This window comes from Brachyhypopomus gauderio, chromosome 17, assembly GCF_052324685.1.
Source record: "Brachyhypopomus gauderio isolate BG-103 chromosome 17, BGAUD_0.2, whole genome shotgun sequence".
Taxonomy (NCBI): domain Eukaryota; kingdom Metazoa; phylum Chordata; class Actinopteri; order Gymnotiformes; family Hypopomidae; genus Brachyhypopomus; species Brachyhypopomus gauderio.
The window spans coordinates 2,014,232-2,034,507 of NC_135227.1; the positions used below are offsets into that span (position 1 = coordinate 2,014,232).

The following is a 20,276-nucleotide window of genomic DNA, read 5'->3' on the forward strand; positions in this document are numbered from 1 at the left end:
GTGCCAGATGATTCATATGATGTGAAAATGTGCCGACCGTGCATCACTGCGACCCTGTCGTGTGTGTGTGATTACACCTTCAGTTTCATCGTAGTTTAGACATTTGTGATAGACGTGCGTCTGTAGGCTGAATCAGTGGAATAAACGCCCATAAATTTAGTCCAAATATTTTAATTGTCCTCACGGGAGCGAAACATTCTCAGTCGTACTACAAATCCCACAATGCACTCCGATCCAAAGAGGTTATCATAGGGTGTGCAACGCAGCGTCTCACCCGGCACACACTCATTTCAGGGCTGCGGTACTGTGGGGACCACAGGTATGGAAACAAAACAGGAGATCTCATTTCTTCCTGGGAAGTGTGCGCATAAAAATAAAAAATAAGAAATCAAACATTATTTTAGTGGTCACTTCATTCCTTCATCACTTACTGAACACACTTCTTCATACAGTCGCCCTTATGAAAAATACAGAACTTTTATTTTGTAATATAACGTTAACAAATTTGAGATTTTTATATTTATGTAAAAATGAATATGAAGAATATGTTTTACAATTTTGTCCTTTTGATTTAAAGGAAGTGGGACATGACAGATGAAACGTCGGGATATGATCAGCAAACCGCCAAAAGATTCAACAGGGATGAAACCGACGAACGACCTGGATTCTGAATCAACGCGAACATCAAAAGCTAACAAACCGAATCGCAGCGTGTTCGTTTCAGCACCGTTTACCGTAAACCAGCTGCTTCAGTGATGATATCATTCGTGCCCGTGAAGGGTTACAGACGACACGAGAACGCGCATCAGTAGTGACTACAGAAGGCGCGGGCACGCGCAAACACACGCGCTTCTCGGGACGTCTGGAGCTGCCGCCGTGGGGATCGATTTCCAAGTGATTAGGACAACATTAATAATAAATAAATATATACATACATTGAAGACCCACGAAGAGGAGCATTAAAGAAAGCACAAAGCAGGTTTTAAGTTTCCTGATACAAACAAGGTCAAATTATGGCCAAAGGAAATGGTACAAAATGAAACAAAATAGCCCCCTAAGACTTACATCTGTGGTCACAGCATATAAATCAAGATTGGTGGTGGAATGGGTAAGAACAGTAATTCATGACATTGTACTTGTACTTAAGAACTCTAGAGCAGGAACAATTCATCTAAAATGGATGAACACAAGTTCATTTAACAGAATTCATTGCAACAGAATCCTACACAGGAGGCCTTTCTACCAACACATGTGCAAGCTTCTGAAAACGCTTTCCTGAAGTGGAACGTGATAGATCTTAGGTTATATTGCTGTGCACAATTTTTTTCTTCCGCGAGATGAAAATGTGATGGATATTCATAGGCACGAACATGTTCGGTCTGTCGTGGCTGGGGTCTCTGCAAAGAAAATAAACAGATGCAAAAAAAAAAAAAAACCCCGACAAGGAAGACTTCGGCTCTCTGTGTGAATCACAAAAGCGTGGAGGTGTGAACGAGGAGAAATCAGAGCTGTGGGGATCTTGTTCTGGAACTGGTGTGGCAGAGGAAATATATTACAAAGCAATCAGGACAAACAAGAGCAGCTTTCTCAAGCCAACATCTCTGGGACTAATAATGTGTTCCCCACTAGTCTGGTGCCCCTTATTCAAAAAAGATGCTTTCTGTGAGCAAGGAAAAGAAAGAAAACAAACAGACAAACACCCCCCCCCCTCCCCAAACAAGAATGAGAGCCACAGTTCCACATGGCATTAGCAAGCACATAAGCGGTCCAAAGCCTCTTGTGGTTGGCAGTGAAGAATTTAAAGAACTTCCTTCCTCCAGAATAAATGTTATGATGAATTAAGGACAGAAGTCACATCAGAATGCCAGATAAGAAATTACATTAGTGTTATGAGAAACTTAAATAAAAAAAAAAAAAAAAAAAACAAACATAAAAAAATAAGGATGGCATTTATTATGTGGTTGACTGAATCTCAAGACAAATAGTGCAGGTTTGGGTGGGACCGGGTCATGGTCAGTCTTCACACTCCTCGTACGTGGGGTCGTCGAGGTGTCGCTGGAGGGTGGAGGGGGGGTGGAGCCTGGACAGGAAGTACTTCAGTCGTAGCACGTCTCCCACCTCGCTGATGGCACTCAGGGCCTGCGGAGCAGACACAGGGGTTCAGTCCTGCGGTATCCCGCAATGTCCCGCCGGGAAGCCGCAGTCGCGGTGCGCTCGGCGGGACACGACGGTTCAACCCACCCCCTCCTCCGACGCCACAAAAAAAAAAAAACAGACTTACAAAGAAAACAATTGAGAAATTTCATAAATACCGCGAGAGGATCATTAGCAGACAGCAGCAAAACACATGAAAGGCTGGAACATACATCACAGTAAGCGATACAATAATTGATATCCCGAGCCTCTACCGGTTGGACTATGGTGTCTTCTCAAACCTGCCTAGAGCCTCCGTGTAGACCAGCGAGGAGCTGCACAAAAACATCTCGCAGGCACGCTGAAGGACGCGCGGTCGCGATAAACCGGTGGCATCAAAGTCGGCCCTGTTTTCTCAGCGCGGAGGGTGTGTGTGTGTGTGTGTGTGTGTGTGTGTGGAGGGGGGCACAGGCCGGAGCGCTTTTCAGCATGGTTAAAATCAGGAGTCCTTGGGGAGGCAGATTAAGATGCTCTTTGATCTCCTGCCAGAGCAGACCCCTGCAGCAGGCACGTCTTATGTAAACCCCTCGACCGCGGGCTGCCGAGAACAGACACTGTCAATTAATTTACGGCGCAGCACGCTTTGAAGAGGGAGCCTCGCATTCCTTTATCAGTAATTGCATTCAAACAAAGAGGGTGTATCAAGTTAGAGACACTAAACTTCAGAGGGCCGATGGACTGGGGCCTGAACTCGGTTATGAGTCGAAGCTCGTGGTGTGCGCTCGTTTCTCAAGGGAGAAAGAAAAAATAAACCACCTTCGTTCTTGCCGTCCTGAGAGCACTCGGTACGTATGAAGAACGCTACACTTTCTTCTGCACGCTTCTCGAGTCTGTGGCCTGGTCCGCAGGATGGGGGCGTGATTAACACGACCAGTCTGAGATGCTGGATGTGTTCGGTGAGACACTGGTGTGTGAGGCTGTACAGAAGCAGCAGCTACCGCTGCTTAAGGTGGACTGGGTGTTGGGTGACTGAGGAAGGTGGAGGAATGTGGAGGGTGAGGGTGTAGGTGGGGAATGTGGAGGGTGAGGGTGGGGAATGTGGAGGGTGAGGGTGGGGAATGTGGAGGGTGAGGGTGGGGAATGTGGAGGGTGAGGGTGTAGGTGGGGAATGTGGAGGGTGAGGGTGTAGGTGGGAATATGGAGGGTGAGGGTGTAGGTGGGGAATGTGGAGGGTGAGGGTGTAGGTGGGGAATGTGGAGGGTGAGGGTGTAGGTGGGGAATGTAGAGGGTGAGGGTGTAGGTGGGGAATATGGAGGGTGTAGGTGGGGAATGTGGAGGGTGAGGGTGTAGGTGGGAATGTGGAGGGTGAGGGTGGGGAATGTGGAGGGTGAGGGTGTAGGTGGGGAATGTGGAGGGTGAGGGTGGGTGTAGGTGGGGAATATGGAGGGTGTAGGTGGGGAATGTGGAGGGTGAGGGTGTAGGTGGGAATGTGGAGGGTGAGGGTGGGGAATGTGGAGGGTGAGGGTGTAGGTGGGGAATGTGGAGGGTGAGGGTGTAGGTGGGGAATGTGGAGGGTGAGGGTGTAGGTGGGGAATGTGGAGGGTGAGGGTGTAGGTGGGAATGTGGAGGGTGAGGGTGTAGGTGGGAATGTGGAGGGTGAGGGTGTAGGTGGGAATGTGGAGGGTGAGGGTGTAGGTGGGGAATGTGGAGGGTGTGGGTGGGGAATGTGGAGGGTGAGGGTGTAGGTGGGGAATGTGGAGGGTGAGGGTGTAGGTGGGGAATGTGGAGGGTGAGGGTGTAGGTGGGGAATATGGAGGGTGAGGGTGTAGGTGGGGGATGTGGAGGGTGAGGGTGTAGGTGGGGAATGTGGAGGGTGAGGGTGTAGGTGGGGAATATGGAGGGTGAGGGTGTAGGTGGGGAATATGGAGGGTGAGGGTGTAGGAGGGAATGTGGAGGGTGAGGGTGTAGGTGGGGAATATGGAGGGTGAGGGTGTAGGTGGGGAATATGGAGGGTGAGGGTGTAGGTGGGGGATGTGGAGGGTGAGGGTGTAGGTGGGGAATATGGAGGGTGAGGGTGTAGGTGGGGAATATGGAGGGTGAGGGTGTAGGTGGGGGATGTGGAGGGTGAGGGTGTAGGTGGGGAATATGGAGGGTGAGGGTGTAGGTGGGGAATATGGATGAGGTGAGGGGTGGGTGTGGGAATGGTGGTGGAGGGTGTAGGTGGGGAATATGGAGGGTGAGGGTGTTGGTGGGGATGTGAGGGTGGGGTGGGTGGGGTGTGGTGGGTGAGGGTGTGGAGGGTTGGGGGTGGTGGGTGAGGTGGTGGGTGTGGTGGGGTGTAGGGTGGGGAGTATGGAGGGTGTGGGTGGGGGAATGTGGAGGGTGGGGGTGTGGGTGTGGGGTGTGGGGGGATTGGGGGGTGAGGGTGTAGGTGGGGGATGGTGGGGTGGGGTTGGGTGGGTGGGGTGGGTGTAGGGTGTGGGAATGTGGGGGTGGGGTGTGGTGGGGGTTGGGGGTGGGGTGGTGGGGTGTGGTGGTGTGTGTGGGTGGGGTGGGGGTGAGGGTGTAGGTGGGGAATGGGGGGTGTGGGTGGTAGGTGGGGGTTTGGGGGTGAGGGTGGTGGGGAGGGGGATGTGGAGGGTGAGGGTGTAGGTGGGTGATGTGGAGGGTGGAGGTGTAGGTGGGGTGTGGGGTGAGGTAGCAGGGAATATGGAGGGTGAGGGGGATTCCTGTCCAGCATCTCTTTGGTGTGGGCTGAGACACACAGAACCGAGCCCTGGACTCTATGATGGGAGTGGCAGGGAAACCCACTACCACCACACCGATATTCCTCTTTAACAGCTCCCGACCAAACGCCCTGGACACACACATATACACACACAGCTCTTCCCTATTCCTGTAAAAAATATACAGCTATTGCACATGCGTGTTGTCACGTGGGCAGCGCTCACCCGATCTTAGCAGGTAAGTACAGCATCATGGGGATGACCGGGGAGTCCTTGTTGCCGTAGATGATGAAGCCCAAGTCCTGTAAACCCTGACGGAAGTAGCTGGTGTTTTCAGCCAGCTGTCGAATTCGGTCTCTGCCTGGAATGAACAAATGTGTACACACACACACACAAACAAAGATTTCAAAACCTGAAGCTTTCGGGGGGGCAAAAAAAAAACCCTTTGACTTGGCGTTAATCTTCTTTTTCCACAGTCCTTTCATGAGATCAGACAATTAAAGTTACCAATCCACAGGCCCCGTTATTACAGTTAATAGGAAACCAGAGCAGCTGAACTATAAACTCGATCTTCGCACTAGAGTGATGGCTAAGGCAGCGGCGGCCACACCGTTAAAGGAGGAAGGGTTCATACCTGCTGCGTTTATACGTCTTTGTAAGATTCTCCTGTGATGTCATGGGACCTTTGGCAGGTCGAGAGAGGGCCGAGATGTTTACTGCTCGTACTTCCAGTGTGAGGATTTTATCACGCTTTATCTCCATTTAAGGTTGTGCCAGGGAGATGGCAATCGAACGAACCCAGGCAGTGTGCGTCACGCCCTCAGGGGCGGGGCTCTCGGGGGAGGAGGGGCCGCGCCACACACCGCAGTGTGACTGGACGGCGTTAGAAATGCGCTGTGCGTAAAACACCCCCTTAGGAAACGGCCTGTTTAGGGGAGCTTGTCTGCGCTCGCCGGGGGGGGGGGGGCGCTTGCGGGGAGCGACGTGTTCGTTCAGGAGACTCTCGCTCATGGGCCACGTTGCCTAGTGTGCACTGCCATGACGACGAAGCGGAAGTGGGTGGAGGGCTTTGGTCGACCAAAGCATCGGACGGACGAGTGATAATAAAAGAGGTGTGTCACAAGCGGTTGTGCAGCCACGCGTTGCCCCTTCCTGCCCCACAATGCACCCCTCTCGAGTACGGCACTCAGGACGGTTGCATCAGACGTTCTTGGCGGTGAAAGCTCACCATCTGGGGGCCTGCAGGCTGGGACGCTTTACAGAACGCAGCATTTCACTGAAACGGGAATCAGAAAGCGACTCCGGTCGGGACGGGGTAACGGAAAGGGCCTACAGGACCCGCAGTGACGCAGGCCACTGGGAAACCCACTCGTTTCCCATAACCGCCCTCACCCCCCTCTGTAAACTAGGGCTTGACGGGTAAAGCCAGCTACACAAGTCATGACCGGGTCACCCAGTTTTGTGGTAAAGCACCAAAGGCGGCCCAACTTGTAATGATAAACGCCGTGTTTCGATGGAAGGCTTCTCTGGGCCTCTCTCCAGGGTCCGAGCCTCAAGCCTCCCCTCCCCCGCCCAGCTCAAGGAATTACAGCCGAAGCTGTTCCCAGTCGTCCCGCCGGGCTTTGGCGCCTCTGATGGGTAACACACCCCCCCTCCTCCTGTCAGCCCCCAAAACACCAACCAGCCTATAGTCGGAGAGCTACCGCCGCGTTGCGCGCTGAGACAGGTGTAAACGGCGCCCACTTCCGCCAACAGGCGCGAGGGCGGGCGATTACGGCCTCTCTGGCGCACCGTCCCTACGAGGGCCCTCAATACGCCGCACCACTTCCGCAAGGAGGCGGCCGATCGGCTAACACGAACCGCCCCGGCGGAACGATCGGCGCGCAAAAGGAGCATCTGAAAGCAATAAGACTTGAGAGGAACTCAAACTGCCGGACTCCGAGCCCTTCAGTCAACGAGCAGATCCTCCAGGAGGTGGGGGGGTTGGGTGGGGGAGAGGGTGGGGTGGAGGGGGTGTGTGCAGGGGTGGAGAAGGGCTCTCCAAAGTAAATCTTTCTGGGGTAGCCTTTCAACAGCTAGTTTCACAATGCACACCCCTCCATAACTCCTTCCAGACCCTGGGCTGGAGGATTTGAAGCGAGAAAAAAGGACAGAGAGAGTCTGAAAGAGCTTCCAGATGTGGGTGGAGGAGGGTGGGGGGGGGGGGTGCTTCCCACTTTTGAGAACGCCTGTTCCTCTTCACTTCCTCTTCATCTGAACGGGAGAGATAAGTACAAACACCCATGAGGAGGGCTGTGGAGGTGCTCTCCTGCCCACAGGGCCCAGCCCAGATCAGGGCACCGCCAGGATCCGCACACTTTCCAGGCGGCTACCTTCATCGCCCTCTTCAGCCCTGGTGGGTCACGGCCCGATCAGGGCTTCAGCTCAAACGATGAGCAGTTTCTTTTTTTCCAGACAGATGGTGTCGAATTCAAAATACCCTTCTTGATTGAACCTAGACCGATGCCCTAGAAACGTTTCCAAATGACAATTTACTGGGTGTTTACTGGGTCACACATTAGTAATTCAGAAGAAAAAAAACAGTAATCTTATCCATGGATTGTGTGCAAATCCACTCAAACACTTAAAACATCTGATAGTGTACTCTGTCCAAGCAGGTCAACTCCTTTAGACAAAGATGCATCCCCAATATTTGTCAAGACCTCCTGTGCACACACAGGGGCATGCAGGCTCAACAATGGGCTCAGATAAACTCTCTTCCCCAGGTCTCTAGTTGAGGGTAAACCACAACCCAGGACTGAAGAGACAACTTGAGAAATCAATGACCATAAAGCGGGAGGTTCGAGAGGCTCGATCCATATCTGGGAAACTAGCCCGAAAAGTGCAGAGCAGATGTTAGCTGCCCAATCCTGACTTCACATGTTAGCAAACAAGCATCAAACCCACACCAAAGACTGGGCCCTTGGCTCTGATGACGAAGTCAAACAGCACGCAAGTGACCAAAAGCTACACAGGTTCTCCAAAGCAAACGTGACGCCAACGTAACAACTGGGTTAGCGGCGCACACGGAGACGCGAAAACACGTTTACGGTTGACGTCAAATCGACTCGAAAATCGACTTGAAGCGTCACAGAGGTGGTGGAAGCGGCCTGGTGTTATTCAAATACGGAGCTCGGGGCCAATACCAACTCTGAACGCTCTTTACAATTTCACTTCGGCCCGTTTGGACCCCCGACATAAATCTTACCGCACAAGCGCTTCTAAAAAAGGACTACAATTAATTCACGGTGAACAAACACTGGAAGTGATTCGTCTGCACAAGTCATCGGTGTGGTGAGTGTGTGGGGCTGTGTGTATGCCGTGAGGGTCTGGGGCTGGCCGGTGCCCACGTCTGAGGGGGGGGGCACTCCCACGGGGTGTCCACCTCCCTGACCTTTGCTTGATTAGTTTTCTTTCTGCCACAACCTCCCCCTACTCCTGCTAAAACACACACACCAGCGCACGCACACACACACACACACTTCTCGTCTCCCATGTAATCTCTCACAGATGCTCCAAAATAAGTTAATCTGTAATGATGTCATTAGTTAATCGGCAACCCGTTATTACGCCGTTCTCCGAACTGCAAGCCACCCCCCCTCCCCAACGCAACAATTAAATGTGCTCCAGCTTTTATTGCGGTAAGGCCATTACTCACGCTGGCATGATGTCGAAAAAGTATTGGACGACTTATGTTAAATATGTCAGGAATTTTGCTCAACAAATTAAAAACAAACAAACGGATTACTGACTATTATTAGTTCTTCTAGTGGAAATACGGGAATATCGTCTCCATGGTGATGGGAAGCTCCAGTTTATTACAGCAGTGTTTCCATTAGAAACGCCTTGTAGTCTGACACTAGCCTTTTGTCACGCTGCGACGAACTGTGCATGGCAACAGATGTGTTGCCGCCTGTAACCGTACACCTATCAAATGCACCTGTAAGACGTTTTTAGTTAAGTGGGTGGGGTGTGTGTGTGTGTCCTAAATGAGCCACCGTATACAGCCGCCCACAAATCCTTCAGGAAACGGTCCTCTAACTGAGCGTGAGGCTCTTCAGGAGCTCCTGGGCCTGCAGGATCTTGGAGAACATCTTGGAGAGCTTTTCCGTCATACGGTGACTGATCCTCAAGCACGCGTGGCTGGTTCCTGAGTGCTCCTGTCAGATCTCCATCATGGGGAGGACTCGCGGTCGGCCAGGACGACGGGGCAGGAGGACCTGCTTTGGGACGGACACCAGGATCTCCCACCCAGACACTGCCAGCTCGGCCCGTTTGGCCGGGGAGGGCCCGTTTGGCCAGCCGCCCGCGTCGAGAGCGGGAGAACAGGCTCCGTGTGCGTTCGACGGAGCGGCTCGCCCGAGCCTTGTGGGTAAGTGTTAACACATTTCCTGAAGCCTAAACTCCGAGCTAAATATTTTACCTGGACGCCGTCTGTACATCTGCTGAGGTAATCAGTCTTTTTTTCACGAGTGGTGGAAAATTGCACAAAGAAGAAAAAAATGCAACAGCCCCCCCCCTCCCCCCCAACTTCAAAGACAGAGAGAAATACTCATTTCTGATTCGAGTCCAAGCATACACACAGCATCTTGAGCAAATAAACCAGAGCACTGTGTTTTCATTCGACAATAAAACAGTCAATAAAGCCTTCAAACGACCAGTAAACTTTGACAGTGCGTGCATTTTCGTTAGCTTGATTATGTGAGTACACAGAGAGGAAAAGCGTGAGAGAACCGGAGGGGGGGGGGGGGGCAGCATGGCTGAACCACCAGGATTCAAATTTCTAATTGTATACAACTACTACAACTGTCACCATCATTAATATTACTGTTAGTAATAGTAGTAGTTGTACAGGTGTATTAGCAGTATTAACAGTAGTATTGTTATTACTATTAGATGCAATAGTAGTAGTAGTGGTAGATCCTTCATCTGCAAGAAGGTCAATAAGTGACAGGACTGCACCAGGCCTTCTTTCCTGAATACACACTGCCCCCTTGTGTCCAAAAGGCAATATTGACAGGAGCTCTGCAGAGGGGAGCTGGCTCTGGGACTCTTACCTATCGTGGTTCCGTCCTCTCCCATAATGCACTTCATAGAAGTGATGATCTGCTCCGCCACCGGAGCGGACATGGAGGTGGCGTACACGGCGCTGTGGGAGTGACAGCGCAGGTAGTCCATCAGCTCCTGTACGAGGTCGGGGACAGAGAACAGCAGAGTTCTTCAGGGCTCGCAACCCCCGCAGGAATGACGCACTATACATACGAACTTTTTGAAATTTGAACTTTTTCACGTTACAGTTACACTACATTCGAGCTACATTCGATAAGCTTTCTTTACGTTATGCCGTGTACCTTCCTCCCGCCGATATAACCACCAGCTGCCCCGAAGCTCTTGGTGAACGTCCCCATCATGATGTCCACGTCGGTGGGGTCCAGATCGAAGTAGTCGACCACCCCGCGGCCGTGGGGCCCCAGGGCACCGATGCTGTGCGCCTCGTCCAGGTACAGGTAGGCTTTGTACTTCTTCTTCAGGACGATGATCTCAGGCAAGCGCACGATGGAGCCCTCCATGCTGCGGAGACGACGGCCAATCAGTGATCGCCGCCCGGAAGGAGGGGTGGGTGGGGTCAGGGGTCACAGCGCAGGTGAGACAGTGCGATCTAAATTTTAAACTTTGTTCTGTTAAGAATTCTGACTAAACTGTCTCTACTGGCAGCCAGTAAATCAAATAAATAATCAAATAAATCTGTTGTCCTGGGTGCCAAGACCAGCAACCAAAAATGTGAACCCATTAAGCAATCAGGAAACCTCTTCACAAGGAGGCGGTACTCTTTGCCCACCAATCACATTGTGTGTGTGATGTGAGGCAGGTTTAGGAGGGTCATGGGGTCACCTGTAGATCCCCTCCACCAGAATGAGGATCTTCTTCCAGGGTCGGTGTGTGCGAGGCTGCCCGTTCACTACGGCGTCTCGAAGCAGCTTCTCCAGACTCTGCATGTCTGAGGTGGAGGGCAGAGACAAACGACGACACTGAACTCAGAGCTTCAAACACAGCCAACACACACACACACACACACACACACACACAGAAGTGTGGCATTCTCCAAAGGAATCCAGAAATTCACAAGTCAGTCGGCCAAAGTGACCTATTTGTTGACCAAACACACACCCCAGGTGGTTCGGGGTGGGAATACCATCACAAATGTTGTACACTGCATTTTACAACATTAGTTTAACCAAACATTTTTGGTTAAACCCCCCCCCCCCCCCCCCCCCAAAAAAAAAAAAACGTGAGGAGAATGTGAGGAGCAAGCACACACACACACACACACACACACACACACACACAGACACACCCACACATGGCAATATATGTAAATGTTAACTGGTTTTTAACATTTACACAGCACCACATCCCTGAGCTGGAGTGTCCAACATCAGCACAACCCTGGCTAAACCAAGAATGTTCCATGTTCTTGAAATTTACCTCAGACAGACATTATTGGTCTGAACGAACAAACAAACCCAGGCTTGGTAAACCGACGCGACAGGACAGCAGAGAGGCAGGAGGGCAGGTACTTCAGGACACGACAGACAGAAGTCATCTCCGTTACGGTGCAGGGAACACGTCGCACTACACATCCCTCTTCAGTTTTCCATCAATTTACAAATCCGTTTACAATCCATGACCATTATCTGTTCAAAGTGACAGTTTAAGCGTGCCATTTAGCATAACGTTGCTAAATCACCGTGCAGCGGACGACCTTTCCAGTGACAAAATTCGTATTCATGGGCCATCGCTGGACCTTCAGAAAGGCTTCGACGTTCAGAGGGGTGTGTGAATGTCAAAGCGGGCCAGTGGGAGGGCAAACCCCGCCCGGCTCCGCTCGTCTAGACAGCCTACAGAGAGGCAATACTTTCAGCCCCAACTGACAATGCCAACGCAGAGACTTAGATCTGATCCAGAATCAGTGTCATGCAAAATCTATTACCGTGGAGTGTGTGGCTGGATGGGGAGGGGGTGGGGTCAGTGGCCGGCACGGCCGACGCGGCTAAGCTAAAGCGCCCCAGGGCCTGGTGGAGGTAGAGGTGTGCCGGTATGCTTGTTTACGTTGGAGCCTGACCAAGGAGTTCATCCTGCTGTGTCAACACATCAGACGTGAGGTGAATAAGAGTTGTGGAGGTGAGTGGTATCAGGGGTGTGTGCGTGTGTGAATGAAAAATAATGAACTCAAATGGTCCCTTTAAAGAGATAAACTCCCCTATTGAGCAAATGTCTCTTTTGAGTCTGGGACATTCAAAAGATTTACAATACTATATTTACACAGAATCTAAATCAACACCTTTAGAAGTTTGTTAGCATAGAGGCTAGTTTGGGGAGACCCGGAGGTCAATGCATTCTCTAGAGGGAGTGTCCATCCTATCAGTTCTGAAGCCATGTGGCACAGGAGGAAAGAGCCCCCCCCCTTACACTTAAGCCTATCTAAACCTAACAAAACTGGGGGGAGAGAGATAAATAAATAAAACGCTGATGTGTCGCAAACTCACTGTTGTGCTTGAAGACCCGGATGGTCGAGCCAGATAAACGGGCTCCCAAGACCAGAGAGGTGTGGTTCAGCTCATCACTCAGAATCAGACAGCCCTGGCCCCACACAAGAGAAACAACGTCAACTCACAGGGTAAACACACACAGCTTAGAACACGGGGAAATATTTATATGAAGTACATTGGAGAGTTGGGCGTTTGAACGGCCACGCAGTTCTATCAAAACAACCAAAATGGAAATAACTCTAGGAAAGAGTATTAATCAAACACGAAAACGGGCTGTGTGGAATGTTCCACCCTGCTGAGGTGCAGAGAATCACAGAGATGTGTCCTTCAGCTGAGACTCTAGCCATCTGAATCCCGGCTACACCTGGCGCACATATGCTGCGTGAGACCAGTAAGGTCACTGGCCAACGGAACGGAAAGTTAAAAAACGCAGAACAAAACATTTATGATTTTCAAATGTTAGGATTCTGAAATTCTGCAGTTAGGGACGGTTACTGAAAATGTCTTTTTAGAGTAAAAGATCAGTGGTAGTTTCACTTTGAGTGGAGTTGTTTCTCTTCCCCATACCTATAGTGCAAGATTTAGATTTTTAGTGTCAGACACAAAGTGAGGAACTGCGAGATTTGTGTCTTGCATCACTGCGTAAAGCACAATGTGTACAAAGAAAGGAAGTTGCAAAATCCTTCAGATTTGATTATGACTATGCACATATTCTGTAGAAAACTTCATACAATATACATACACACACTACATTCATGTATGTAGGTGTGAAATGGCAGAGTACTGAGACCACATACTACATGAATATTTAATGATGGGGGGGAAAAAAGTGTTTGTTTATTCAACTCAAACGGTTGTAGAAGATCCTTGTGAATAACCAGCTGTCTGCAGGTTACAATACAGCTTTCTACAGTACAATACACCTTTCTACAGTACAATACACCTTTCTACAGTAGAATTCCAGTATGTGATGGAACAAAACGGACAGTCACAGGCCGGGTTTTCACACATTACCTTTCCAGCTAGTGCTGGGATGTTCATGGAATTGGTGGCAAACCCCATCCCAAAAACCATTGCGGCTTCCACGCCCAGAAACCTTGCGGTGAGCTTCTCCAGTTCTTCATGACTGTCCAGGTTACCTACACAGACAGAGGGGGTGCAGAGTCAAAAGCGTGTTTCAGGACGTGCTATCCAGGAGCAAGCACCCCCAGTGCCATCTTGACTTAATACCATAAACAGTCAGAACGTCTGGGGATGCAACTGTTGGGTCTGTGGCATAATGTTACACACTGTGTGTCTTTTAATCACATAGATGGGATGTTGGGATGTCTCGTCATAGCACTACAGTCTACTAGTATTAGGGTTAATGGGCACTAGGGTTAATGGGCACTAGGGTTAAAGGGCACTAGGGTTTATGGGTACACACCCATCTCACGCCGGGTGCTGCACACTCCAACCCCATATTCCTGGGTGACCTCTGCCACCGCGTCAGTGCACGGGCCCGTGTTCTCGGCGAAGCCCAGGTAGTTGTAGGAGCCCATGTTGATCACGTCTTTCACCGCCCGACCCGTGTGACTGTGGGGAGGGGACGCGGCGTTAGGCAAGCGCCGGCGAAAGTTACATTTTGACACGCGCAAGTGACTCAGCCAAGAGATTTCTCCGCACTTTTAACTTGCGCCATCTAGAGGCTGACACAGGAAACGCCTCTAGCGCCAACACACCCACTCTTGGCCGTCAACTGCCAGACAGGTGCTCTCACCTGAACGTCCAGTTGTAGTCGTGAGAGACCCTCTCCACCAGGTCCATCTTGGCCCCTGGAACGCTGCATATGGGCCGGTTCCAGTTGTCCCGAATGCGCATGTATAAATTGCGGTTGTAGAAATTCTCAAAGTCTTGATAGAGTGGGACAAAATCCTTGAAGAAGAAGAAGTTGTTGAAGGTGATCATACACTCAAATTACAACACTACTATTGTTTTGGGCTTGAGGTTTCAAAGTAAAATAGTCAAAATAAAATATTATACAAATATACACATATACATTGCAATTTTTTTTTTATCTTTCGTTCTATACATACACATTTAAATGTTTACATATACAAATATGCATGTATGTGTATGAATGTAATTCAAACAGCACAATATAAATAGTTTTCAATATTCGGGCCTTCAGAGGTCTAACCGTGAAGCAAAAACAACAGATTCTTCTCCATGATAAATCGGCTTCTCTCTCTCTATCTCTCCCTCCCTCCCTCCCTCAAAAGCAATTCTAAAAAAAACTTTTATTTACAGTGTGTAGACGCACTACAATAAAGACCAGAAAGGGGGGAAAGAAAAGCTTCTTCCTTGTTATCTTCATTTTACAACTTGAAAAAGCGATGATGTTACCTTTTGTTGCGCTCTTTCTGTGGCAATGTTGCACTTTTCAATGTTCCAGTCCCTCAGGAAGTCCCTCAGGTATCCGAAGATAGTAAGAATGCCATAGCCCATGTATGTAAGCACGGCCAGTAACAAGGGAGTCTCTTCAAACGTCTCAATGAAAGGTTTGCCATACAGTCCGCCATTGTTGCATGTCTTCTGGTGAACCTATAAGCATAGGCAACGCATCCATTTGTTTATAAAGTTTACTATATTAAATACATAAGGGGGGGGGGGGGTGGTCTCATTCCAACTGTGGGTAAAGTACACCAAATTATCATAGCATGTGATTCAGCAACTTATAACTCCTATGCTGCCTATGCTATCATTGTTCAAGACTAATCTTGGTTAAACCAGTTTTTGAAAGCCTTATCTAAGAATCTAAGTATACAAATGGCGGGCTGCTACCCACATCCTTAACTTTCTACTCATAAAAGTCTGTGAGGAGCCTGAACTCGGCCCGTTTGGATGGTGTCGGCACAAAATAAAAGTACCTGCCTTGCCCTTCACATTAAACCAGTAACCTAAAACCATGTGTCTTGGAGTCGCACGTGACCAGTCATGCCCCTAACAAATACCAGCCAGGCAATGGGTCATGTGTGAGACCTGCAGTCAGTTTAACTTCCTTTACATGGCACACGGTCCTTTCGCTGTATATCACGAGTTAAACATTTGGACCTGAACAACACACACAGATACACGGAAGCTCCAAGCGGACAATATAACAAATCACATGATGTGTCTTCACACAAACAGGTAACTCCACTGAAATATAAAGCAAAAGCAGACAGACACCTTGAGCACCCTCCATATCTTCGGTTAATCACCGTATCCTGGGGATTTTTTTACATACCTAAGATTTTAAACAGCTGGGAAGTCTCAGTTGCTTGAATGTAAATTAAGGAACCACTACCTGGAGCACTGTGGACCAACACTGCTCAGACCCAATTCAAACTCGCAGACGCCCCAAGTACCGCAGACGGTACACTTTCCTTTTCCATCTTTCTACACTCAGATCTCATCAAGCCGGTTAGTGATCCGTCACCAGATCACCTGGTGCCACCGCGTCCCCGCCGAACCGGACCGACCCGTTTTGGGCTCATCTGAGAGCCCGCGACACGCATGTCCAACTCCCCCACCGTCCCGTCCCGGATCCCGGACTATCGGAGCCGGGACACGCCGCCGGTACCGTGACCCACGGACGGGCTGATCTCCGGGGCGGGCCGCACCTTCTCGTCCTCCAGGGCGCCGCACCTCCGCTGCGGACCGTGGCGGGTCTTCACCGCGCCGCTCCGGCCCGGTTTCGCCCCGTTCAGCGCGCTCTCGGTCATGCTGGTCCGCGGTACCACACATGCGGTTCGGGGTGAAGTCGTGTGCGGAGCGCCGGACGATCGCGCTTCCCCACCACCACCAGGAAACCTGAAATTCCACCCTGCGCATACCGGAAATCAACACAGCCAATGGCTGCCCTGCGTGTTCGAGGCGGGGCGGGGCTAGAGCGTCGTTCCAGCGCCTCGCTCAGAAGGGGGCGTGGTCCGGGTAGATGAACTCGAGTAATCTCTGCGGCGAACACGTGGGACGTCCTACACCACACAGGGCGCACCTGTACCAGGTGGAGCCTCCGTTCATACGGACTAAACCTCGCGTCCAACACAGAGTGTACGAGTCCATGTTTGCATCAATAATGCGACTCTAATCGAGGAAACCTTGTAAAGTGAACAATGTAAAAAAAACAAGTAACGTTTTGATCTCAATGACCTCGTTGTACATTTTTGATTACTGAACGAATGGATAAAGTAGTTGTGTCTTTTACGGGGTATGCGTTACATGTCGCTTTCCCTATTCGTTGACTCGTGTAAAAATGCTTCATATTGTCCAGTTATACTGTTATATAAAATTATATTATACATTATATAAAATGCTTCATATTGTCCAGTTATATTGTTATATAAAATTATATTATACATTATATAAAAATGCTTCATCTTGTCCAGTTATATTGCTATATAAAATTATATTATACATTATATAAAAATGCTTCATATTGTCTAGTTATGGCCCAACTGCGCTCGTAAATTTTAAACCCAATGAAAGTTCTGGCTAGTAAGAAACCCGAAGAAGCCTTGAAGACGTCTAAAACGTTCACGTGAAGCCGTGTGACGTTTGTCGGAGTGGTGATCTTCAGCCCAAAGCGCGCGCAGGCTGTCCTCCAACATCACCACCTGGACAGGTTCCTCACCAGCGGACCTTACGGAGGTGGGGGGGGGACACACCCCGTACGCTGTCTCTCAACACACCTGCGGCCCTAGCATATGCAAAACCCACAATTTTGCCCCTCAGATGCGCGTCTGATTTAGCAGGCTCAAACCCCACCTCCATCCCTCGAGGCGTGTCCCTGTTTTAACATAATGGGTTCATTGTCAATGTGAACTTGCTGGAGAAAGGCCTAGGACGAGCAAATAACACACTCTCCTGCTGCCGAGGAGAGATAAGGCCGTGTTAAACTCTACATCTATTAACAATGACATACATTATTTTCCTATTTGTGTATTTGAAGGTTTCTGTTCTAGGCTGAAAGCACAGGCCAACTTCCTAGCATCAGACCTTCTTGGCATCAGACCTTTCTTTAGATAATACCTTTCAGAATATTACACTAATATTAAATCATAATACCAATAAATAGAGCTGTTAGTGCTATGAATGCACTGTAAATAAAAGTCATGCCATATGCCACATTAAACGAACTGCAGTATATATCAATGTGCAGTATCCACTGGGAAGCATCCATAGCTCTGCACACTTCTCTGTAAACTTTACATTTTATTGACACTTGTTTGACACTACATATCTAATAACCTACATACTTACATCTTTAAAATTGCTATTCTGTATATTTCTCTTTTCCTTCTTTGTCGCCTGTTTAAAATTTTATATGTCCACTGTACAGGTCTGCACTTTTCATTGTAATCGTTACAATGACAATAAAGATCCTGAATCTGAAAATAGATTCAAATCCTTACGTGCTGTACAATTTCATTACTTATTACTTTAAAATAATCACATCTAATGTAGAGTGGATTTAAATTTTCATGCAAGGCACCAGCGAGTCCTACAGTATCTAAAGCCTCTTGCGCAAATACGTGATTTCTAGCATTTCAGCAGCTTTTCATCCAGGAGCTATCGCACCTTCTGCCGCGACGTGCCGAACACAGCTGTAACAACTCAGTCTCGGATCTCTCCCAAAACAGCGAAAAACAAACCCGTTATCTTTCTCACTCCTTCATCCTCGCTAAGCAGCTCAGAGTTTCATTAAAAGGAGAAACAAGGCCAGAGAAAAGGAGGAGGGGTAGTGATGGGATGGGGGGGGGGGGGGGGGGGGGTATGGGTTTGGGTTCACTCGCCCCTGGCGTTCAGTGGCTCTGAGAGTACCCCCCCACCCCACTCCCACCCCTCATGGTGCATCGACTTCTCACACTGATCCTGGACTGGGGTTTATATAACCGTTTGGGTGGAATGTCATTCAAGGAGATTGGTGTCAGGAGAGATAACGCAGCAAAGCGATCGGAGTCTGAGATCTCGCCACCTAATTATGGAGCCTCTCTCCCAATGTGCATCTGGAAGGCAGAGATAAGAGGTACGGGGCTGATGGGAGTGAAACAGGTCCGGGGGGGGGGGGGGGGGGGGGGGGGGCGTCGTGTGCCGCGTACACTGGCACACCAGCGGGGGAGCCCTTGCTTTTCCGCACCACCTCTGCGGTGCAGGGCTGGCTGAACATTTGATGGGATTTTGTCGATCTCTTGCACGTCTCCCCACGAGTGTGGCGATGGAGGCGGATAACGTCTGCGGTCTTGTTTCTCATTCTTTCTCCTGCCTGAAGAGAGAGAGAGAGAAAATGCGGAGTTCCTGCATACACAGAGAGAGAGAGAGACAGATTCTCTTAGATCACATTGCAGTCAGGAGGTGAAGGATGAGATAAGGTGTGTTAGCCAAACTCAACCCTTATACTCATTCCTGAACGTCAGCTCTGCTGTCAGCTCAGTCACGCTGTCACACCTTCATAATGTAGCCCTGTCTGATCTCAGACCTGTTCCTCCGTTCTCCAGTCAGGTGCGTTTGGCCCAGTATAATGGATGTGACCCGTCTTAACTGCATTCAAGAGCTGCGACCCATCCACTGCGCTCTTAGAAATGTCCACATCATTTCCTATCCAAGCACCAGCACTGTAGGACATGGGGCTCACGTTAGATACGTTCCTGTCACGGCTGTCCTAGTTTTTTTGCCTGCAATTTCTTGAGCACACACAAACATCACCTCTGCGTGTGGACAGTAGAACACGACCATGTCAGACCAACAGCTGTGGTGTTTATACACATTTAGTCGCACACAAATTATCGCTGTAAGAGCTCATTTAGCGCTGTAGGTGTAAATTTAATACGGAGATGTTTGAGGACAGAGGAACCTGGGGTGTGGGCAGAGGATGGAGACGCCACCTTGCTGTGTGTGTCGCATTGAGCGGTGTGTGCTGTGACAGGGACGCGTGATTGGTGATGATGATGATGATGATGATGAGTATTCCACTCACGCCCCTATCGCACCGGCCGGTTTCTCCTCCCCCTCGCATGCGACACACCGCAAAACGAGAACTCCTCCGTCTCAAAGCACGCTTACAAAAAGCCGTTACGTGTGAAAGGAGAATTCAAGCATGCAAACAGGCACAACTGTCCCCCCCGCTGGACTGACCATCGGTGCTATGTTAGCAGGGGCTTCTGCTCACGTGTCACTGCAGGACATCGCTGCAGAATTCGCCTTTCTGCACAAAAACAGCAGGACTGGTGTTGTCTGCACACGAGGTTCGGTTATACTCTCCCTATGCCCAACTCCAATGTCACTTTGCCACAGAGGTTACGACTGATCCTTACTGAAATATTTGAAATGAAACCTTGGAGCTCAGTGAAACTGTTAAAATCACCGCAGTTTGCAGATATCATTCAGGTGATTGTCTTGTTGTCCTCTGGAGGAGCTTAAGAAGGGCCCTTCTCTCCTTCACGCTGAGCTGAATGCCAAACAAGAGGACGATTGGATCTGTACTGATTTTGACTGGAATGAGAGTAATGGCCTGAATCAAGTCGTCAGACCAGGTCCATTATAGAAGCGGCTCAGCCAGGTGAAGTCAGACGTTTCATAACCAACCCCTGACATCATTCGGCCCCTACGATAGCGAGATGGAGATATGGAGAGATAGAGAGAACTTTGCTGAGCTCCTAAGCGGCTTACCAACGAGCAGTGTGCAGCAGGATGTTTTCATCTACATTTGACGATTAGTAAAAGCACTCTGTGCAGGAAACAGCCTTCAGACAGTGAGCTTTAACGGTCAGGTCACTAGAGTCTGTTCTTTAACTTTCTTCACATTTGT

The 20,276-nt window shown here is 49.6% G+C and overlaps 1 protein-coding gene across 2 annotated transcripts; it reads right to left on the reverse strand.

Moving 5' to 3' along the window:
- Window positions 1-455: 455 nt before the first annotated feature.
- Window positions 456-16,302, reverse strand: sptlc2a (serine palmitoyltransferase, long chain base subunit 2a). 2 transcript variants are annotated; one of them, XM_076978298.1, is made up of 12 exons: window positions 16,093-16,302; window positions 14,834-15,031; window positions 14,208-14,362; window positions 13,875-14,023; window positions 13,463-13,587; window positions 12,446-12,539; window positions 10,791-10,896; window positions 10,250-10,469; window positions 9,956-10,082; window positions 5,085-5,220; window positions 4,862-4,990; window positions 456-2,139 (listed from the first exon to the last, which is right to left on the reverse strand). In XM_076978298.1, the coding sequence occupies exons 1-12, from the start codon at window positions 16,192-16,194 to the stop codon at window positions 2,133-2,135; spliced, it is 1,548 nt and encodes a 515-aa protein (XP_076834413.1). In that variant the 5' UTR covers window positions 16,195-16,302; the 3' UTR covers window positions 456-2,132. The 2 variants fall into 2 exon arrangements, with proteins under 2 accessions (XP_076834413.1, XP_076834414.1); XM_076978299.1 differs by lacking the exon at window positions 16,093-16,302 and adding an exon at window positions 15,717-15,996.
- Between the last annotated feature and the right edge of the window lie 3,974 nt (window positions 16,303-20,276).